Here is a 23,586-nt window from a genome sequence, read left to right on the forward strand (position 1 = left end):
AGAAAAAATCTCAGAAATGTTAAGTTTAATGTCGTAAAGTTTTTAGAAAGGTCCAGGAAATTTCTGAGCTTGAAAAGCTGAAAGTTTGTTGGAAAAAATCTCAATTTTCCAGAAAAAAGCTCGTAGATTTCTGAGCTTGAAACTTTCAGCAATTTCACAAGTTGAAGTTTAGGAATTGGAAAGGTTTTATTCTAGAAATTTTCTAAGATTATTTTCAAATTTTCAGTTTTTTCTAATAAGTTTTTGACTTTTGAAGATTAATCAGAAATTTTCCAGAAAAGAAGATGGAAATTTCTCATTTGGAAAAGTCAAAAATCTGTGAGGAAATTGACATACTTTTAGATTAATCAACTTTTTAGATTAATCAACATTTCTGGGGTTTTGGCAGAAATGTATTCCTCGTCTTTTCCGGGTTTTGGACTTTGCGGTTTTGATACATTTTTCTGATTCTTCACTGAATGACTCCAAAATCTGTGGAACGGCTAAAAACTCCTGCATGGAAACATCTCGCCACCTTCATTCAGATCGGTTCATTCTGTCTGCTTCAGACATTTAACCGAACAAATTAATCGATGTATTTCACTGATTTCTAGTCGATAAAGCGACAGAACTCGGAGTTCACATGTGATCGTCTCCCATTAAATGTATCATTCGGTTCTGATTCTGTTTTCCTTCTGCTCCATTAAAATAAGATTTATTTTATCCGCGGAACGCGGCCGGCCTGCCGCCGCCGGCCGATTTCATGCATGTGTGTTTGGGATGAGAGAGAAACTGCTGGAAGCGACGGACTGGGGAAACTGCAGAGCGCAGCTGCGTGTCGCTCGCAGCCGTTTCCCATTATCAGCGCCAAAAGCAGCTTGTTAAAAACAACCAAACGCAAACCGCAGTTTTCAAAACGACAGAATTCCTTCATAAATCGGCTGGAGGTGAGACAGAAAACAGGCAGCAAGCAGGAAACAGTTCTGATACGATACAGGAAAAAAACGCACATTTATGCCCCAAAACAAAAGAAACATGAATTTATACTCTGGAAAATTTACATTTACACTGAGGAACGGAAAAAACGGGTAAAACCAGATATTTACAGTGAAACGCTGCTAAACTGTCATCAGAAGTAGAAAATCAAACTGCAGATGATGATGGGAGGAATATGAAGAATATTTCACTTTAAAGTAAATGGATTATTTCAATTAAAGATGAATCATTTATATGTGTCTGTTTATCACCGTTCAGTGATTTTTAACTTTCCTAACTTGAAATTCTGTTTTTTCCCCAGAAGGTTTATGAGATAAAACTTATTTTTTTCTTTGCAGATAAAAGTTAAATCTTCTCTGAATCCTCCAGACTTCCTCTGAGGATTCACGTCACAAGATGGCGCCGTTGGAAACAGCAACAATCTGCACTGATGCTATTCTGTCAGAAATATTGATTATTGCTTCAGCAGCTCCTGTTTCACCATGAACCCGATTTACCGCCAGGATTCAGACCAACAGGAGGGATTAGGATTATTTACAGCCTGCTGATAATCCGCCTGTTCTCAGATTAAAGATCAGCTTGGAGGAAAAACGGAGAAATTAAAACAAAAGTCAAAATTCTGAGGAAAAAAGGGAAAAAAATCTCAGACAAAAGCCAAAATTATATATTTTTATCTTCTTCCATATTTATTAATATTAACGATAAAAATAAATCAGATTTGAGCAAAAACAGAGAAATGAGCCTGAAGAGCTGCTGGTTCAATTCCCCACAGCGACAGAGAAAGAACTGTGTGTGTGTGTGTGTGTGTGTGTGTGTGTGTGTGTGTGTGTGTGTGTGTGTGTGTGTGTGTAAACTGTAATCGCTGTCAGCTGCTGCAGCCAGGCTGCCTCTTCATGCAACATTTACTGTTTGATACGAAGACGAAGCATCTGAGGCCGGTCCAGAGCAGAACCACCAGACCACAGACACACACACACACACACACACACACACACACACACACTCTCTCTCTCCATGAATAATTCTGTTTTGTTTTGCGGGGAAATTGCTGCTCTTTGGCCATAATTGTTTGAAAACTGGCAGCTAATTCTGACCTTTTGAAAACAAAGTCTGCAGATTAAATGTGACGTTTTGCTGCGCCTGCAGAATATAAACGCCTCCAAACCTAATCCAGAAAACGATCCGCGCCTCGTCTGCCCTGCCGACCCCAGAATAAAACGTTTTGCTTTTGATTTCTCCAAGCAGAAGAGGGAAATCTGAGAAAACACTCAGAGTTTTGGACATTTCTGAGCTCCAAAAGTCAAAAATCTGCAATAAAAAACTCAAAAATGTTGAGATTAAAGTTGGACACTTTCTAGAAAAAACTTTGAATTTTCTGATTTCAAAAAGTCTAAAATTTGTGGGGAAAGAAAAACTAAAAAATGTTTAAGTTTTAATGCAAACTGTATTATTATGAAACATGTTGGTGGCAGAATCATGATGTGGGAAAGACGGATGGAGCAAAGTTCAGGAGAATCCTAGAAAAGAGTTTTGGGTGAGAAGATGCACGTGCACACCACACTTTTCAGATTCTTATTTTAAAACATTTCTATTCTTTCTACTTTGTGAGTTTGTTCTATTTTTGTCCACAAAATCCTAATAAATTCCTTTAAAAAAAGTCTTAAAAAGTTGGAGGCTGGAGTTTCTGCCCTGCTGTAGCTTAATTAGAGTTTAATTAAACAGAAATAGAACAAAAGTATTCAGTATTTTCATCAAAATATTCAGTATTTTCAGCAGTTATTTAATGCGGTCCTCTGCCGCCATCTGGTGGTGAAAGTGGAGATCGACATAATTTCAGTTGAATCCAAGGCGCCATTTTTTCGTTTTTTTTAAATCCCAAATAAGTTTTTCAATTTGAGAAAAGTTACAACAAATCCTTCATAAACTAAAAAAAAAAGCAAACAGAAATAATTTTGGTAATTCTAACTGAGATAAAACAAGGAAGACATTTTTCTGATTTAACTTCAGTGAAAAAAAAAATCTCACTGTAAATAAAACCCATTTAGAGTTTTAAAACGTCACCAAACCTTATTAAAAACAGGTTATAATTCTTCATAAATATCTACTAAGTTATTTTTTAAAATAATTTTTATAGAAAAACATCATATTTCTGCAAAAAGAGGACGATTCATGTTCCTAATATTAAAGCAAATAGTTTCCAACTTAATGAGAAAATAAATTGATAATACTGATTCTTTGAATGTTTTCTGATGTGGAATTTTACTCTATTTTTTCTAAATAAACTGAAAATCTGAATTTATTATTATATCTGAAGCATAATTTGGTTATTTTTGTTTTACTAAATGTTTTTAGGGACCAGGCTGAAGGTCAAACAGTCACCAGATGTTCTGGGTCAGTTTAGTCACAATCTCCACTGAAAATATGTTTTGATCAATAAACCTACTTTATTTTTATTAATTTGTTAATAAAATCCATTTAATTAATGAGTTGATTAAACATGTTGTGTTAATTTTACATAAATATTCCAATAATTCTAATTAAATTAAATTAAACGTAAAAGAAAATATTTTCTATTTACATTTTCTTTAAAAAATACAAAAAGATATTTTAAGATGCTTATTTTTTAATACTTTATCATTATCATTATTCTACCAATAAAAAAAACTACATGAAGGTTTGTGCACCAAACATTTCAAAACGGACTTAAATTCATATTAATGGATTAGTTTCAGTTTAAAATGTAATTATTCGGATGGAGAAATAAGGATTTTGTGATATTTCCAGTTTCTCAAACAGTTACTTCTATTTTGCAAAAGAAACGAAAACAAGGCCCGTTGTAGCTGCGCGTCATGTAACGGCTACGAAGCACCACCAGGTGGCAGTAGAGCGCTGTTACCTGGACGTAGCCGTGCGCTTTTACCGTAGAAAGAAAGAAAGGAAGGAAGGAAGGAAGGAAGAAGGAATAATTTTAAGCAATCATTTCTCTTAACTTTGATTTTCTGCTAACATAAAATGAAAACACATTTAAGATTTTAATATTACACCAATAAAAATCAGTAAGCAAAAAAACAGATAAAAAATCAGGTGGATATTAGTTCAGAAATAGTGATTTTTCTATCGGTATATTGAAAGTATAAAGTATCAAAAGTATGGAAAAATGTAAAAGTATTTAAAATTATAAATAAAAAAGTTAGGAAAATAATTATGGAATTAATTTTCAGTATCAAAGAGCACCAATAAATAAACATATCACACTAATTAAACCCACTAAATAGCATTAATTTTAACAGAAGTTAAATTGTTTTTTTGTATTTTAGCTCATAAAATAATAATAATGATTTTAATGAATAATCTTACATTAAATGCCTTTACTTTAATAACAGAATGTCCCTTTAATAACTCCTGTTTGACGTGCCCCGCTGCAGTACTCGCATCTAATTAATTAATTTTAGTTAAGTTAATTTTTTCCTCCCGAACCGCTCCAAATTCGTCCTCCACCTTCCTGCCCTCTGATTGGTCGGCTCGCTGATTGAGCCGCTCTCTGATTGGCGGAAAGTTCCGGGCTGAGGCGGGTCTCTCCACGGACTTTTGTTTTCTCGCCTGCGGCTGAAATTTGGACGGTGCGGATCTGCTGGAGGCGGTTTGGACCCTTGGTTCCGCTGTTTGGTTGTGGATACATAAGGGGTTCGGTTCCGTTCTGGTTCTGTGAGTGTCTGTGGGCCTCTGCCTGCTCTCTGTGAGCGCTTTCCGCTCGGACTGTCATTGAGAAAGTCCACATGTTGGCTGGCTGGAGACACTTTCTGCATCTTTTTCCATCTGGAAATCTGATTTGTTTGTTGGAGGTCAAAGTTTCTGCTCTGCTCGGATAAATTTACAGTAAGTCTGACTTTATTTTAAATATATTAAGCAGATTAAGCCTCATTTTTGTGTATAATCTCCATGAAACCAACTTTGTTTATTGTAAATAAAGATTGTACACATTTGTCCTAATGAAATTCTAATTTGAAAAGTTTCCCAGACATCTAAATGTCCTCTATTATCTGTCAGACCAATAAAGAAACTATAATCTAAACGTTTATTTAGTCCTGGTTGAAAATAACAGTGAGAGAGCCTGGACAACAGGCTGGTAAAAATCGGTACCGACACCGGATCTCCTCTAAGTTATGGGTGAGAATTTATGTTGCATAAAGATTAAAAGTGTCTGCTGTAAGGAGAGCCATGTGGACGGGATAAATCTGCTACTTCCAGAACATCTGGGCGATTTATCTCCGTAATAAACCCATCAGCCTCTTCTGACCGGACTTTTAAAACCCTTTAAAACCTTCAACTTCTGAAGCTTCACTTTTTACTCTTTATACTTTTACTATTACAAGAAAAAGAAGCTAAAACGTGACACAACTGATAACCGTTTATTTATTTAAAACGGTGGGTGGGAAAAAATTACTTTTATTACAGTTATGCTCTAAAATTTAGCTACGCAGAAAACATTTAGTTGTTGTCCATCAGGAAACATGTTTATTGTTCATAATTTATTGTTTATTGAATATATTCTGCTTCTATCCTTTTATTAGCTGCACTAGTCTGCAGGCTGCTGCTTTACAAAACTGATTTAAAAAATGAATCTAACATGTCAGCTGCTTTTCCGCTGCAGGAAATCTGTTTTTAACTAACATCTTACTTTAGTTTTAAGGGAAAGAAAATCATGAAAGGGATAAATATGTTCTACAGTAGAAATGATTCATTTTGATAGAAGTTATGCTACAATAGCACAAAAATGACTCCATAAGAAAATAATGTTCCTCTCAGGTTACTGATGTTAATCCTTGCAGAAATGAAAAGAGGAAAAACATTTTTAGTAAGCTAAGCAATAATGTTAGCTCTGCTAAAGCTAACATTTAACCGCTAGACATGTTAAAAATCAGCAGAAGCAAATGATAAACCGATAAACACATTTAAAAAATTACAAAAGTACATAAAAATTTAGCAGAAGCTAACACTAAACTGCTAAGCAAAGAAATTAGCTGAATCTAGCGTTAAACCGCTAAACATGTAGGAAACCGCTAACGCTATACCGTCACCTATAAAGTATCATATGCTCACATCAAACCTCAAAACACGTAAAAAAAAATAAGCAGAAGCAAATAATAAGCACATTTAAAATATTAGCGGAAGCTAACGCTAACCAGGACGACGTCTGTCTCTCATCTTCGTGTGTGAAACTCGCTAACAGCAAAGTCCTCAGATTCTTATTATTACTTTAACGTCGTATTAACAGATGACAAACATTTGATGTTACATAAAGTTCATCCGTCTCATGAAAATGAGGAACATTTTATGGCAATAATTGGTTAAAAATGGCTGCCGGCTAAATGCCTGTCACATAGAAACCATCCGATCTGAGGGGTTAGCATACTAATTTTGATCATTATATTCAGACCTGGTCGATTTTTACAGTAACGTGCAGCAGGCTTTAGGAAGGGGAACAGTGTGAATGTTTTACCTGGTTCAGTTTGTAAATCGCAGCGGGTCTGGAGGTTTTAGTTCCGGTTCTCTGAGTTCGGGTCAAAGTCCGGAGGTCAACGCGGAAGATGACCTTTTCTTGGACCAGGATGTCGTTTCTCTGCATCAGTATGAACTTCTGCGTCTTCCTGCCGTCCAGGTCACCTCACCTCGCCGCTTCTCCGTAAAAACAAAATGGAGGTTCTGCGGATTGGTCTGCTGCTGCTGGAGGTGATGATGATGTCATCGGCGGCCAGAGGTGAGTCCACCGCAGGACATGAACACGGAGACACTTCACCGGGAAGACAGACGGTCTGCGTAGTTCTGCTGTCTAACCTGATTACTTCTTACCTGCTGAGCCAGTGGGAGCATGTAGACCTTTAAAGGGCCGGTATCAGATTTCCATCATATCATAAAGTTTTTCCCTCATCAAAAACAAACCTGGAGGTTTGCTTTGATTCTTTCATGTTTGAGAAATTGTTTAATCTCCATGGCAACCATTCACCTGCTAAATGTCTGGGTGGACCTAACCCCGCCTTAGAGCGCAACTCCTCCCCCACTCAGCTCCTTCAGACTAGCCAGCAGGAATTAGCAAGCAGCTAATTGCTGTTCGGTTCGGTTTTTAGCCTCCTGCATGATCTGCAGCTGAAACAGAGGAAAACAGCGTCAGGCATCAAGGCATCAGCATCTGGTGGAGCGTCAGCGTCAGGCGGAGCGTCAGGTGGAGCGTCAGGCGCAGCGTCAGGCGTCAGGTGGAGCGTCAGCGTCAGGCGCAGCGTCAGGCGTCAGGTGGAGCGTCAGGCGCAGCGTCAGGCGTCAGGTGGAGCGTCAGCGTCAGGCGCAGCGTCAGGCGTCAGGTGGAGCGTCAGGCGCAGCGTCAGGCGTCAGGTGGAGCGTCAGCGTCAGGCGGAGCGTCAGGTGGAGCGTCAGGCGGAGCGTCAGGCGGAGCGTCAGGCGCAGCGTCAGGCGTCAGGTGGAGCGTCAGCGTCAGGCGCAGCGTCAGGCGTCAGGTGGAGCGTCAGGCGCAGCGTCAGGCGTCAGGTGGAGCGTCAGTGTCAGGCGCAGCGTCAGGCGTCAGGTGGAGCGTCAGGCGCAGCGTCAGGCGTCAGGTGGAGCGTCAGCGTCAGGCGCAGCGTCAGGCGTCAGGTGGAGCGTCAGGCGCAGCGTCAGGCGTCAGGTGGAGCGTCAGCGTCAGGCGCAGCGTCAGGTGGAGCGTCAGGCGCAGCGTCAGGCGTCAGGTGGAGCGTCAGCGTCAGGCGGAGCGTCAGGTGGAGCGTCAGCGTCAGGCGCAGCGTCAGGCGGAGCGTCAGGCGGAGCGTCAGCGTCAGGCGCAGCGTCAGGCGCAGCGTCAGGCGGAGCGTCAGCGTCAGGCGGAGCGTCAGGCGGAGCGTCAGGTGGAGCTTCAGGCGTCAGGTGGAGCGTCAGGTGGAGCGTCAGGCGTCAGGTGGAGAGTCAGGTGGAGCGTCAGGCGGCGCGTCAGACATCAGGCATCAGGTGGAGAGTTAGGCGGAGCGTCAGGCGGAGCGTCAGGCGTCAGGCATCAGGTGGAGAGTCAGGCGGAGCATCAGGCGGAGCGTCAGGTGGAGCGTCAGGCATCAGGTGGAGCGTCAGGCGGAGCGTCAGGTGGAGCGTCAGGCGTCAGGCGGAGCGTCAGGCGGAGCGTCAGGCGGAGCGTCAGGTGGAGCGTCAGGCGCAGCGTCAGGCGCAGCGTCAGGCGTCAGGCAGAGCGTCAGCGTCAGGCGCAGCGTCAGGCGGAGCGTCAGGCGGAGCGTCAGGTGGAGCGTCAGCGTCAGGCGGAGCGTCAGGTGGAGCGTCAGGCGCAGCGTCAGGCGTCAGGTGGAGCGTCAGCGTCAGGCAGAGCGTCAGCGTCAGGTGGAGCGTCAGGCGGAGTGTCAGGCGTCAGGCGGAGCGTCAGGTGGAGAGTCAGGCATCAGGCGGAGCGTCAGGCGCAGCGTCAGGTGGAGCGTCAGCGTCAGGCGGAGCGTCAGGCGTCAGGTGGAGCGTCAGCGTCAGGCAGAGCGTCAGCGTCAGGTGGAGCGTCAGGCGGAGTGTCAGGCGTCAGGCGGAGCGTCAGGTGGAGAGTCAGGTATCAGGTGGAGCGTCAGGCGCAGCGTCAGGTGGAGCGTCAGCGTCAGGCGGAGCGTCAGGTGGAGCGTCAGGCGCAGCGTCAGGCGGAGCGTCAGGCGGAGCGTCAGGTGGAGCGTCAGGCGCAGCGTCAGGCGTCAGGTGGAGCGTCAGCGTCAGGCGTCAGGTGGAGCGTCAGCGTCAGGCGTCAGGCGCAGCGTCAGGCGTCAGGTGGAGCGTCAGCGTCAGGCGCAGCGTCAGCGTCAGGCAGAGCGTCAGGCACAGCGTCAGCATCAGGCGCAGCGTCAGGCGGAGCGTCAGGTGGAGCGTCAGCGTCAGGCGCAGCGTCAGGCGGAGCGTCAGGCGGAGCGTCAGCGTCAGGCGCAGCGTCAGGCGCAGCGTCAGGCGGAGCGTCAGGCGGAGCGTCAGCGTCAGGCGGAGCGTCAGGCGGAGCGTCAGGTGGAGCTTCAGGCGTCAGGTGGAGCGTCAGGTGGAGCGTCAGGCGTCAGGTGGAGAGTCAGGTGGAGCGTCAGGCGGCGCGTCAGACATCAGGCATCAGGTGGAGAGTTAGGCGGAGCGTCAGGCGGAGCGTCAGGCGTCAGGCATCAGGTGGAGAGTCAGGCGGAGCATCAGGCGGAGCGTCAGGTGGAGCGTCAGGCATCAGGTGGAGCGTCAGGCGGAGCGTCAGGTGGAGCGTCAGGCGTCAGGCGGAGCGTCAGGCGGAGCGTCAGGCGGAGCGTCAGGTGGAGCGTCAGGCGCAGCGTCAGGTGGAGCGTCAGGCGCAGCGTCAGGCGGAGCGTCAGCGTCAGGTGGAGCGTCAGCGTCAGGTGGAGCGTCAGGCGCAGCGTCAGGTGGAGCGTCAGCGTCAGGCGGAGCGTCAGGCGTCAGGTGGAGCGTCAGGCGCAGCGTCAGGCGTCAGGTGGAGCGTCAGCGTCAGGCGCAGCGTCAGGCGCAGCGTCAGGCGTCAGGCAGAGCGTCAGGCGGAGCGTCAGCGTCAGGTGGAGCGTCAGGCGGAGCGTCAGGCGCAGCGTCAGCGTCAGGCGCAGCGTCAGGCGTCAGGCAGAGCGTCAGCGTCAGGTGGAGCGTCAGGCGCAGCGTCAGGTGGAGCGTCAGCGTCAGGCGGAGCGTCAGGCGTCAGGTGGAGCGTCAGGCGCAGCGTCAGGCGTCAGGTGGAGCGTCAGCGTCAGGCGCAGCGTCAGGCGCAGCGTCAGGCGTCAGGCAGAGCGTCAGGCGGAGCGTCAGCGTCAGGTGGAGCGTCAGGCGGAGCGTCAGGCGCAGCGTCAGCGTCAGGCGCAGCGTCAGGCGTCAGGCAGAGCGTCAGGCGGAGCGTCAGCGTCAGGTGGAGCGTCAGGTGGAGCGTCAGGTGGAGAGTCAGGTGGAGCGTCAGGCGTCAGGTGGAGCGTCAGGTGGAGCGTCAGGTGGAGAGTCAGGCGGAGCGTCAGACGTCAGGCATCAGGTGGAGAGTTAGGCGGAGCGTCAGGCGGAGCGTCAGGCGTCAGGCACCAGGCGGAGCGTCAGGCGGAGCGTCAGGTGGAGCGTCAGGCGTCAGGTGGAGCGTCAGCGTCAGGCGCAGCGTCAGCGTCAGGCGCAGCGTCAGGCGCAGCGTCAGGCGCAGCGTCAGCGTCAGGCGCAGCGTCAGGCGTCAGGCAGAGCGTCAGCGTCAGGCGCAGCGTCAGGCGCAGCGTCAGGCGGAGCGTAGGGTGGAGCGTCAGGTGGAGCGTCAGCGTCAGGCGGAGCGTCAGGTGGAGCGTCAGGCGCAGCGTCAGGCGTCAGGTGGAGCGTCAGCGTCAGGCAGAGCGTCAGCGTCAGGTGGAGCGTCAGGCGGAGTGTCAGGCGTCAGGCGGAGCGTCAGGTGGAGAGTCAGGCATCAGGCGGAGCGTCAGGCGGAGCGTCAGGCGTCAGGTGGAGCGTCAGGCGGAGCGTCAGGCAGAGCGTCAGGCGGAGCGTCAGGCGTCAGGTGGAGCGTAAGGCGGAGCGTCAGGCAGAGCGTCAGGTGGAGCGTCAGGCGTCAGGTGGAGCGTAAGGCGGAGCGTCAGGCGTCAGGGGGAGCGTCAGCGTCAGGCGGAGCGTCAGGTGGAGCGTCAGGCGCAGCGTCAGGCGTCAGGCGGAGCGTCAGGCGGAGCGTCAGGCGGAGCGTCAGGTGGAGCGTCAGGCGCAGCGTCAGCGTCAGGCGCAGCGTCAGGCGTCAGGTGGAGCGTCAGGTGCAGCGTCAGGCGTCAGGTGGAGCGTCAGCGTCAGGCGCAGCGTCAGCATCAGGCGCAGCGTCAGGCGGAGCGTCAGGTGGAGCGTCAGCGTCAGGCGGAGCGTCAGCGTCAGGCGCAGCGTCAGGCGCAGCGTCAGGCGTCAGGCGGAGCGTCAGGCGGAGCGTCAGCGTCAGGCGGAGCATCAGGCGGAGCGTCAGGTGGAGAGTCAGGTGGAGCGTCAGGCGTCAGGCGCAGCGTCAGGCGCAGCGTCAGGCGGAGCGTCAGGCGGAGCGTCAGGCGCAGCGTCAGGCGCAGCGTCAGGCGTCAGGCAGAGCGTCAGCGTCAGGCGGAGCGTCAGGCGGAGCGTCAGGTGGAGCGTCAGCGTCAGGCGGAGCGTCAGGTGGAGCGTCAGGCGCAGCGTCAGGTGGAGCGTCAGGCGCAGCGTCAGGCGCAGCGTCAGGCGTCAGGTGGAGCGTCAGGTGGAGCGTCAGGCGCAGCGTCAGGCGGAGCGTCAGGCGTCAGGTGGAGCGTCAGGCGCAGCGTCAGGTGGAGCGTCAGGCGCAGCGTCAGGCGGAGCGTCAGCGTCAGGTGGAGCGTCAGCGTCAGGTGGAGCGTCAGGCGCAGCGTCAGGTGGAGCGTCAGCGTCAGGCGGAGCGTCAGGCGTCAGGTGGAGCGTCAGGCGCAGCGTCAGGCGTCAGGTGGAGCGTCAGCGTCAGGCGCAGCGTCAGGCGTCAGGCGTCAGGCAGAGCGTCAGGCGGAGCGTCAGCGTCAGGTGGAGCGTCAGGCGGAGCGTCAGGCGCAGCGTCAGCGTCAGGCGCAGCGTCAGGCGTCAGGTGGAGCGTCAGGCGGAGCGTCAGCGTCAGGTGGAGCGTCAGGTGGAGAGTCAGGTGGAGCGTCAGGCGTCAGGTGGAGCGTCAGGTGGAGCGTCAGGTGGAGAGTCAGGCGGAGCGTCAGACGTCAGGCATCAGGTGGAGAGTTAGGCGGAGCGTCAGGCGGAGCGTCAGGCGTCAGGCACCAGGTGGAGCGTCAGGCGGAGCGTCAGGCGGAGCATCAGGTGGAGCGTCAGGCGTCAGGCATCAGGTGGAGAGTTAGGCGGAGCGTCAGGTGGAGCGTCAGGCATCAGGTGGAGCGTCAGGCGGAGCGTCAGGCGGAGCATCAGGTGGAGCGTCAGGCGGAGCGTCAGGCGGAGCGTCAGGCGCAGCGTCAGCGTCAGGCGCAGCGTCAGGCGTCAGGTGGAGCGTCAGGCGGAGCGTCAGCGTCAGGTGGAGCGTCAGGTGGAGCGTCAGGTGGAGAGTCAGGTGGAGCGTCAGGCGTCAGGTGGAGCGTCAGGTGGAGCGTCAGGTGGAGAGTCAGGCGGAGCGTCAGACGTCAGGCATCAGGTGGAGAGTTAGGCGGAGCGTCAGGCGGAGCGTCAGGCGTCAGGCACCAGGTGGAGCGTCAGGCGGAGCGTCAGGCGGAGCGTCAGCGTCAGGCGCAGCGTCAGGCGCAGCGTCAGCGTCAGGCGCAGCGTCAGGCGTCAGGCAGAGCGTCAGCGTCAGGCGCAGCGTCAGGCGCAGCGTCAGGCGGAGCGTAGGGTGGAGCGTCAGGTGGAGCGTCAGCGTCAGGCGGAGCGTCAGGTGGAGCGTCAGGCGCAGCGTCAGGCGTCAGGTGGAGCGTCAGCGTCAGGCAGAGCGTCAGCGTCAGGCGTCAGGCAGAGCGTCAGCGTCAGGCGTCAGGTGGAGCGTCAGGCGTCAGGTGGAGCGTCAGGCGGAGCGTCAGGTGGAGAGTCAGGCATCAGGCGGAGCGTCAGGCGGAGCGTTAGGCGGAGCGTCAGGCGTCAGGCGGAGCGTCAGGCGGAGCGTCAGGCGGAGCGTCAGGTGGAGCGTCAGGCATCAGGTGGAGCGTCAGGCGGAGCGTCAGGCGGAGCATCAGGTGGAGCGTCAGGCGTCAGGCATCAGGTGGAGAGTTAGGCGGAGCGTCAGGTGGAGCGTCAGGCATCAGGTGGAGCGTCAGGCGGAGCGTCAGGCGGAGCATCAGGTGGAGCGTCAGGCGGAGCGTCAGGCGGAGCATCAGGTGGAGCGTCAGGCGGAGCGTCAGGCAGAGCGTCAGGTGGAGCATCAGGTGGAGCGTCAGGCGTCAGGCGGAGCGTCAGGTGGAGAGTCAGGCGTCAGGCGGAGCGTCAGGCGGAGCGTCAGGCGTCAGGTGGAGCGTCGGGCATCAGGTGGAGCATCAGGCGGAGCGTCAGGCGGAGCGTCAGGCGTCAGGCGCAGCGTCAGGCGGAGCGTCAGGTGGAGAGTCAGGCGTCAGGTGGAGCGTCAGGCGTCAGGTGGGGCGTCAGGTGGAGCGTCGGGCATCAGGTAGAGCATCAGGCGTCAGGCGGAGTGTCAGGCGGAGCGTCAGGTGGAGAGTCAGGCGTCAGGTGGAGCGTCAGGCGTCAGGCGGAGCGTCAGGCGTCAGGTGGAGCGTCAGGCGGAGCGTCAGGCGTCAGGTGGAGCGTCAGGTGGAGCGTCAGGCGTCAGGCGGAGCGTCAGGCGTCAGGTGGAGAGTTAGGCGTCTGGTTTAACGTCAGGCGGATAAACAACAAACAATAATAATAATAATAATAATAATAATGATACAGACGCCTGATGCTCCGTCAGGTGGAGCATCAGGCGGACTTTTCAGAAATGTGCCATTCAACAATCTGAAACTGAAGGCAGCACTAGTTGTGCATCTAAGTTTGTTTTGCACTAACACAGATTCCAGCCTTTCTGATTTCTCATCATGTTGGTTTTTATTTCTGTTTCATTCTTTCACTCTGTTCTGATCTTCATCTGTTTCCTCTGTTTATCTTTGCTGATAAAGAAAATATGGAGAAAATGAATCAAAGCCAACAGATTCCTGCAGATTTTAGCTTCTTTTATCCAGATTTAACGTTGCGTTCAGGATCAGCGCGTCCATTTGAGTTTAATTTATGAAGCCAAACAAAAAGTTAGAAATTTAAAAAATGTATTTTTGAAAAATTTGTTTTGTAGTGATTCTGATTCCAGTCGTTTCTCCGTTTCTGTTTTTACACTCTGCATATCAGTAGAACATTTAACCAGCCGGTTGAACTAGCAGCTCTGATTTCTCACACATAATGTATAATTATTATTACTAAAATACTCAAGCTGATGAAAAATGTTGCCAAATATTCAGAAATATTTTCATTTCACAATAAAATGATGATTTTGTTTTTAAAATAGTTACTGAGCTCCACAGTAAATCCTGTTTTTACCCAAATAAAGACTTTGATCTCTTTGAAGTACAGATTTAAAATCTCTCTGATCCTCATCTCAGTCAGATGATTAATTATTGATTGATGAATTAGAAAGTTTTAGTTTTCTGTCTGGCTGACAATGGAGGACATGTCGACTCGGCGAACTGCAGACCGACGCTCCGAACGAACGACGAACGAGCCGGGAACGTCAGGGAACGTCAGGAAACGTCAGGGAACGTCATGGAACGTCTTCTGCTGTAAATTCCCTCCGACGCGCCGGAGGTGTCGCTCTGCTACCGCCACAGGGGTCAGAGGTCATTTTAGCTATCAGATAGCTCCTCCCTTCAGCAGGTTGGGTTAGGGTTAGGCGGACCGGAGCCGGGTCGAGTCGAGGCGGTCTCTGATTGGTTCTGTTCTGTTTCGCTTGTACCGGGTCATAAATTGAGGCTTCAGTCAGATCCGGTTCGACTTGTTAAGTCTGGGCCCAACATGGCCGCCCTGAACGGGACGCGGCGTGGGACGGAGCGGTCCGTCTTCATGCTGTCGGATGTCCCGGTGCGTCTGAACCAGACGGTTCTGCTCCTGCTGCCTTCCTGTTTTATCGCCGCCGTCACAGTTTTACTGCCCTGCTAACGCTGCCTCCTATAGACCCGTTTAGGCCGAGTCCCTGTTTGCTTTGGCTCCACTAATGGGGCCGTCAGGGTCCGTCTGGCTCTGCGGGGGGCCTCCGATGTTTGCACAGCAGGAAGAAAAGCAGCGGAGGAGATAACGCCACCGATGACTTTAACCTCTTCAGCTCTGAGAAACCTCCTCCATCCAGATGTTATCAGACCAGCTGCTGAAAACTTTCTTTTCTCACTTTGATTTGACCCGTCATCACTAAAATCAATATGAACAAATTATTGACTCAAAATTAACTCCTATAGTTTGCTGAAAAGTTACTTTTAAGTTAGTTTTGTTTGATTTGAAGTGTACTTAGACACTTGCAATAGTAAGAAGAGAAAAAAAAAGGATTTCACATTGACCAATAGAAATGCATCTTCTGGCTGGGACTTCAGAGGAAGTCCCGCCCCCAAAGGTGTGAAACGGAATCAGGAAAACGCAATTTAAAAAAAAAAAATGCATTAGTAAAACCTAAAAAAGGTTTTTAATTATTTAAAACTGAAATCTGGAAAAAAAATAATAATAATTAGAAAAAATAGCAAACTTTATAAATGAGGTTCAAGTACTGCCCAAACATTGTAAAATACTAAATGTATTTATTTTTATCACAAAATGTTCAAAGTTTCATTGTTAAAATTCATTTCTTTCCATGCGTTTGTTTCTTGCAATAATATTGGCATCAATTTCTCTCCATACAGAGAAATTAGACGTGAATACTTGGTAAGATTTTGTGTTTTTGCAGTGTCGCTCCTCCATTTTATGAACCTGCAGCACATTTAATCCTTAAAATGGAGTTTACAGATTTCAAACATCCATATTTAGTCAGCAGGAATATTACAGGAGGTTTGGAGGCAAATCCTGCTGCTTGTAATTCATCAGTATCACGTTTCTCCGCCTTTGTCCCGACATGTTCAGAATACTGCCATGCATTTTTCCATTTACTGTTTTTCAGAACCAAACCTGAGATTCATGAGTCTCATCATGAGTCGATCGATCGGTCTGCCGGTCGGTCTGCCGGTCGGTCGGTCTGCCAATCGATCGGTCTGCCGGTCGGCCGGGTTGTTTCGCTCCGTGTTTAATTTGAGGTTCATCAGAAGGCCTGAAGTGGTTCAGAGCAGGGGTGTCCAAACGGCGGTCCAGGGGCCACTAGGGGTCCTCTGGAGGACTTTGGGCGGCCGCTGGCCTCAGAGACTTCCTTCTTTTAGAGAAAACTTTTTTACAGAAAATATTTCTGCATTTCTCTTAAATTACTTTCACTCAAAAGAAATAAAACAATCAACCCCAGAGTTTTGAAACTTGTCCTGTGCTAGCGTCTCCTGCTACGATGATTTACTGATCCGCTTTCTGGAGAAATATGACTTTTTGTTGATTTCAATAAAATACATTTTTCAGTTTATTACTGAGCAGAGAAAATAAAAATGCAACAAACAGTTTTATTCTTGTCTAAAAATCAATCAATCTACAGTCAGAGGCCCGAATCGACCATTTTAAAAAAAAGTATTTGTTTTGGGTTTTTATTATTTATTTCCTGGTTTATTTCAGCTGCCGCTGTCATGCAGACGTCTCTGACAAGACAGAAATAAAAAGACGCTGAATTAAAAAACACTCTAAAAAATAAAAGTCCGCAAAATACATAGAGTGGCTTTACAAAATAAAAGTAGAACACCATCCTAATAAATAAATAATAATAAATTAATAAAATGAATAAATAAAACTGATTTATAAAATAAGCTACTCATTTAATAAAACATTTTGTGGACGTTTATTTATTTGGAGTATTTAATTTGGAGAAAAGTTTTTAAAAAATGACAGAAAAATAAACTCAGACATTTAATTATTATTTATTAAAACTTTATTAATTCATTAATTCATTTAAAGTTTAATAAAAAAAACTCGTAGATAAAGAGATTAATCAACATTTTGCACTTTGATGCATTTCTTTGGGTTCAAGAAAATCCAGAAAACGAGATAAAAACGGGGAAAATCTTCATTTCCCATTTCAGACTAAAATCCGTTTATTTTTCCCTGTTGGAGATTTTTTGTTGGATAAACCGGATCAGAGCTGCGGGTCCAACGGGTCGTTTTATAATTAATTACTTTAAAATTCATGTAGATCTCAGAGTCCTGGAGGTAAAGAGATGAAATCCTGGAAGAAGCAGAAAAACCCAAATAAAAGTCAACAGAACCGCAGGAACAGAACCGGATAAACAGAACCGGATGAACAGAACCGCAGGAACAGAACCGGATAAACAGAACCGGAGGAACAGAACCGGATAAACAGAACCGCAGGAACAGAACCGGATAAACAGAACCGGATGAACAGAACCGCAGGAACAGAACCGGATAAACAGAACCGCAGGAACAGAACCGGAGGAACAGAACCGCAGGAACAGAACCGCAGGAACAGAACCGGAGGAACAGAACCGGATGAACAGAACCGCAGGAACAGAACCGGAGGCCGTGGGTCCGGCAGCTGTCCGTCTTGGCGTTGTGTGAGAGTTCTGTGAGAAATGTGAGTTGGGTCCAACCAGCTGCTAACTTTTCCCTTCACAATAAGAGCTCAGAATCAGCATCTAACAGCTGTTTCTGTTGCTACGGAAACGCCACCACTTCCTTTGTTTCTTTAACTTTATCAATCTGCACTCACTGAACGTTATTTAATTTGGATTAGAAACATTTAAGAAGCTCTGGGAGGGTTGATGTTTAATTTGATGTTTTATTATCTTAAGAGTTTTAAATATTTTCCTGGCTGTTGGCTAATCTGCATTTCAGTTTGTATTTCGTTTATTTTAATGCAAAGCAGCATTGATGTGTTTGTAAAATCTGTTTTTATCGGTTTATTTGGATTGAAAACGCAGCGTTTAATATTGTAAAGATGGACTGATCCCTCTGCCGGGTCTGATTTTCCTTTAACAACTTAAAAAAATCTCTAATAGCTTCCCTGAATACTATGCTAATGTAGCACTTTAGCATTAAATTTGGCCAAATGCCACTTTGGTTTAGCACTTTATTATTAGCTTATGCTAAAGACCATGTTTGTATGGCACTTTAGCCTTAGCTTAGCCCAACTGTGATGTTGATGTAGCACTTTAGCATTAGCCTGGCTATCAAAACTGGTGTAGCGTATTAGCATTAGCAATGCTAATATTTACAATTAGTGCTTGAGAATTAGCACAGCTAACGTTTTAGCTAGCGGTGTCCTCCACTGTTCCAACCAGCTGTGATCAATGTGATGTTTGAGTTAAATCCATTTTAGCGATTAATCAGTCTTCCTGCTTTTGAACATTGAAGTTTTAGAAAATCTAGATTTTTTCAACCACTTTGAATTACAGAAACAGGATTTCTGTAGTTCAAATGAAAAAAAAACTGTTTTTCAAAATATTTTCTATCATCTGTAATTTATTTGTAAGAAGACGTGATTTGTTATAAAGAAATGTGTGATTTTAATTTTCTTACTTTCCCCAATGTGAAGAAGTTGTTTGGCTGTGAAAGTGTCTGATTTCATGACTTTATGAAATAATTCCCCGTCTGAGGAGCGGACGCACGGCGGACGCTACGAAGTCTCGCTCTGACTTGATTACTGGAAATAAATCGAAAAGCAACAGAGGAAAGCACGGCCGACGTTTCTGGCATTTTTTCCCAAAGCGAGAAGCCAAACATTGACCAGATCTGTAAAAGATTATAAAAACAGATACCGGGTCCGGTCTCCAGTGAAAGCGGGGGACGCTAATCCCTCGCTATGCTAACGTGTAGCTGGAAGGCCAGCAGACCAGTAAGCTGCGTTAATCATTCCTGCTGCTCGACCCTTCACACCGCCGGCTCAGCGTTCTGATTATCAGAGTAATCCCTGAGTTGTGCTGGCACCGTCGTCACGCTGGGACACAACAGGCCTTTTCTCTGCATCTAATTAGCATCGCTACTTACAAGGCTAATGCTTTCTGCTAATACTCTCTGCTAAAGGTTTTTGCGAATGCTCTCTGGGATTTAACCGCTCAGCTGCAGGGGAGGGACAGAAATCTTGAGAAGAGTTTGACTCAACCCAGTTTCAGAAAAGAAACTGGATTGATTCAGAACGACGAGAATCGTTTAAACTGGACCAGATTGATCTCTTCTCTGATTGGTTGAGCTTCCATGATGTCACCCAACAAGGAAATGAGTTTCAGGTGAAACAATAAAATGTATTCACTGGTCATCTATCCGTCAATCAATCAGTCAATCAATTAATCATGGACTCATATGTTGATTTAAAGACTTCCATCTTTAAATCTCTCCCAGCGTTTCTCCGTCCGTTTCTCATCAGACGCTGAAATTCTTGTCTGTTATCTGCTGGACGTCTTGCTCTCTCTCACTCTGTGGCAGCCTGAATTTCTCTGACTTCTTTTCTAAACACAGAGAGTCTTCTTCTCTCAGTAGCAGCTTCTGCACTGAAGAGTGTCGACAGCGCTGCCTGGTGGCCAGACGGTGTAGTTCAATCACTGGTCATTCTGAAGTTTGACTTAGTGTGAAATAAATTATTTCTGAATACTCTGAGGAATATTTTACAGCTGTTATATAAACAGGACTCATGTTGTTCACTGCAAAACACTAAATATTACCAGGTAGTTTTGGTCTGTTGTCTCATTATGTTATGTTTTCTTAGTGCTCTTGAAAAACATAACTTAAGAACAACTTTTCTGCCAGAAAAAGGAGCTTATTTTAAGTAAATTATTTCAATCTTAGTGTAATAAGATATTTGCAGTAGAAACCCGACCAAAAAAACTTTTGTGTTTTTGCAGAGTTGGAATAGAAATGTCGTCTATCAGAGTTTACTGCAGAGGAATAAATGAAAGTAGTAAAACGGAGGCTGATTCCTCGGTTGTTTCCGTCGGTTTCCAGGAGCGTTCAGGTCGGAGTGAACGATAAACCAAGGTCATTCAAGGTCACATCTGCTTAAAAACAATCCAGGTTTCTGTTGGTTTCTGTGTTAGCATGTGATAGAGGAGCTGCTGTCGCCTCATTCAGGCTCAGAGACGCTGATGACAGGAAATGAAGAAAACTGACAGGAAGTTCCTACCGTACCTGAGTCTGAAGCTGATTGGTTATTATTCAGCTGTTTTATGGTTTTCCTGTAAATAATATGCGGAAACAAACTAACATTAGCATGCTAACCACTCAGGTTGGAGGTTTTTCATATATCCCAACAGCCACTTGAATTTCAGGATGACTGACCTTTCTCAAGATGGCCGCCGTTTTGAGCCTTTTAAGTCAGTCACTGGTGTAAAATGTTCCCTATATTTGTGACTTAATGAATTTATGTCTCATCATGTTTTCCTCTTTGCTTGTCATGTTCATAAAACTTTAAAGTGATGAAATGCAACAGAATCAGAAACTGAAGACTGTTAGCGAGTCTCAGACCAGGAAGGAGATGAAGATGAGAAACGGTCGACCTAATGGTTAGCCTTAGCTTCCATTTATTGTTTTATGTGTTTAACGGTTTAGCGTTAGCTTCTGCTAATCTTTTTTTGGTTTAGTGGTTTAGTATTAGCATCTGCAGATTTTTTTAATGGGGGTTTAGTATTATTTTTTATGTTTATTGCTTTAGCATTAGCTTTAGATGGTTTCTTTTCTGGCTAGTGGTTTAGCGTTAGCTTCTGGTAATTTTTTTGTGTTTTGCCGTTTAGTGTTAGCTTTTGCTCATTTTTTGTCTGTTTTGTGTTTTAGTATTAGCTTTTGCTAATATTTTTATGTATTTAGTGGTTTAGCGTTAGCATAGCAGAAAGGACATATTCATGGAGGATTTCCCTGCTTCTTCATTGGGAGATATTTGAGATTAAATGAGCATGTGGATTAGCATGTCACACACACACACACACACAGGAGACTAAGACAGTGACCAGAGCTGAACAAATGGACTTAGTCACGGCTGAAGATTGGTGTGGAATGTGGGAGGGGGACACGTGTGCGCATGTGTGTGTGTGTGTGCATGTGGGGGTGTGCATGTGGGTGTGTGTGTGTGCATGCCTGGAATGTTTGACTCCCCACCCAGTGAACCAGAAAACTCGCTGGTGGAGGAGGAGGAAGTACAGGAAGAGGAGGATCGAGACGGAGATTTTATTTTTGTTTCAGGTTTGAATTTTTTCTCAGCATCAGTTAAAGAGGAAACGTAATTAAAACCAATTAAATAAAAAAATTATCAGTTTCAGGTATGAATATTTGTAATACAGAGGCTGATAAAGTAGATTTCTGACAAATTAGTCAAATAGGTGAAATAAATTAACCCTGCAGCTTCTTTCTTTAAGCTTTAACACTAAAAGTGAATCATATTTTACAAAACCCAACTGGAAGAAATGGGAACAAACTCCCAGTTTCCTCTGGTCTTAATCCACAGAAAAATATTTGGAAGAAAACAGTCTAAATCTAATCCTGAAGTAAAAACTTAATACGATAAACCAAAATGGTTCAACATTTTATTGATTTATATTTAGGGTTCCTTGTGAATGCGCTGCTAAATGCGCCGAGAAATGACTTACAGTTACAGAAAAACCATTTATCCACGGCCCTCGGTGGCTATGCTAACTAGCCTTAGCATTCAAAACATGCTACGCTAGCTGCAGCGCTACAGAGAACGAAGGACCCGCCTCCTTGCTTTGATTGGTTGTTTCTAGTTATCCTTTGGAAAAAGAATAACTGATGAAGCCCGGAGTAATGCAGCAAACGGAGCTTCAAATAAAATGGGTCCTTTATTGTTTTTAAATGAAAAGAAACACTTTTTCTCTCTTTCGGAGTTGCAAAGAAACAAATGTAAATGACCCGTATTCTGTCAACATATAGCCTCAGCTTCGGTGAAAATGGCGGGCTCACATGTAGCAACGTAGCTTCACATACAAAACTAAACTCTTACAAAGGGTGTAATAAACGGCAGTGGCACTTCTAGAGGACAAACAAAGAAAAACATAACATTAACATCCTCTCCTTAACTTTGGTCACGGAAGATAATTCAGCTTCGACATTAATTACCAAACACTTGGATTCTCGCCCTGGTGGCCAGGTACTCATCCTTTTCACCAGGTCTGGCACACAAAATGTCCTTCTCTTCCGCTTTTCTCAGAATGCCACGATACATACACAAGAGGTTTTTTTCTACTTCCTGAAATCTTTTGACCTCTCTGTAAAGCAGCACCACATGCTGGCAAAAACAAGAATTGCAACCAGTTGGCGAAACAAAGTAAAACAGGGTTTACAAAATGCAGTTCTGACATGCACCCATTCTTTCACCTGGTTACACAGATTTCAGAAAGAATCCGATTTCTGAGATTTTCATTCTGATACCAAACTGCCACAGTTTCAACAAATATTTTTTATTAAAGCTACAAACTTAAAAAAAAACATTAAAAGGGGAATAAACATGTTCTGATGTCATCATGACAATCTGATCTCTGATTATCCGCCTCATGCGTGTGGCGGTGTTGCAGTTAAATATTCCCCTAGAAACGATGATTGAGTCGCTTCCTCATCTGTATCAGTGACTCCCAAACACCAAATATCCTCCTGTGTGTGTGTGTGTGTGTGTGTGTGTGTGTGTGTGTGTGTGTGTGTGTGTGTGTGTGTGTGTGTTATCAGTGTTAATGAGTAACAGCGTCGGCTACTTATCTAAACAGGTAGCGGTTTCTGCTGCGGTCATTTTGACTGGAAACCAGTGGAACCACAGAACCCAGTGGTGTGTGGTTCAGTGGGTTCCTGCTGAGACGGACCCACAGCTGGTGACTGAAAACCCAATCTGACCCGGCTCAGGTTTCCTCAGCACCTGCTGGTCCACATGCAGCCGGACCAGAAAGCGGCATGTTTGGTTAGCAGCATGCTAGCAGCGCTAGTCCGTTAGCTAGCTATTTAAGCTAATACCAGTTTAGCTTCGGACGCTTTGATTCGGTTTCTGCATCTTTGCTGCCTGTTTTTTCCTTAATCAGTGTCAGGATTTTCAGAAGTTGGAAAAAAAATCTTCTGTCTGAAACCTTCAAACATTTATTTCTGTAAATGTTCCAAGATATTGCAAAAAGAAATAAACGTTTATTTGGCTTTCAGGCTGGAATAATACACTAAACAGGAATAAATCCTTCATATCAGCCTGTTTAGAAAAGTAAGAATAGTTTAAAATTGCTAGAGTATAAATAGAACAGAGGAAATTAAGAATAAAATAAATAAATACAAAAAATTTAAAACAAATAAAATTCTCACAATGGCAATGTAAACATATTAAAACAAATTCTTACTGTAAATCAAGAAAAAATTATAGAAAAAATAGGAAAAAAATCTTGTAAAAAAGAAAAAGGAATAAAATCCTAATAAAGAATGATAATGAAAAGCAAAATACAGAATTCCTATAAAAATAAAGGAAAAAGAAAAACTTCCTATTAGAGAAAAGTAAATAAAAATAAATTTAATTTAGAAAATTCTTACTCTAAAAATCAAATAAATAAATTAAAAGAAATTATTTGGTTTTTCCAAAGAAAACAAAAAAGATGCATAAAAAATATTTCTAGGGATGAAAGAAAAAGTAAAATTATTTTTACAGAAAATAAAAAATAACAAGATACTTTATGTACAAATAAAATGAAAAGAAATAAAAATATATATAAACTGACAGACAAAAAGACAAAATAAGAAAATTGTAAACATAAAATCTTAATGAAATGAAGAAAAAAATTCTATAAAATATCAAGAGAAAAAGTGTTGCTATAAGAGAAATAATCTGCCAACAGAACTAGAACTTTTTATTCCAAATTAAGAGATTATTCACTTAAACCAGCTCCTGTTTCAGAAATGTTACTTTAAATTAGTTTTGTCTTATTTCAAGTGTTTATTACACTTGAAATAAGACAAAGTGCAAAGTCTTACTGACTTTGCACTTTGCACTTTTTTTGCACAAAAAAAATAGTTGGTTAGATTTCATCGTTTTTGCAGTGTAAACAGAAGGTGAGTTTTCACAGAACGTTAAACTTGATGTGTCAT

The 23,586-nt window shown here is 45.7% G+C and overlaps 1 protein-coding gene across 2 annotated transcripts in view; it reads left to right on the forward strand.

Moving 5' to 3' along the window:
- The first annotated feature begins 4,570 nt into the window (after positions 1–4,570).
- The window catches only part of fgfrl1a (fibroblast growth factor receptor like 1a), a 62,028-nt gene continuing 43,012 nt past the window's right edge, over positions 4,571–23,586 (forward strand). For both annotated transcript variants that reach the window (XR_003594485.1, XM_028009744.1), the window contains exons 1-2: positions 4,571–4,851; positions 6,635–6,733. Coding sequence is in view for 1 of the 2 variants with exons in the window: in XM_028009744.1 (XP_027865545.1) it covers positions 6,670–6,733 (64 nt within the window). In the remaining variant the exon portion in view is untranslated. The remainder of the gene's footprint in view (positions 4,852–6,634; positions 6,734–23,586) is intronic.

Source organism: Xiphophorus couchianus, chromosome 23 (assembly GCF_001444195.1).
Source record: "Xiphophorus couchianus chromosome 23, X_couchianus-1.0, whole genome shotgun sequence".
Lineage (NCBI taxonomy): Eukaryota > Metazoa > Chordata > Actinopteri > Cyprinodontiformes > Poeciliidae > Xiphophorus > Xiphophorus couchianus.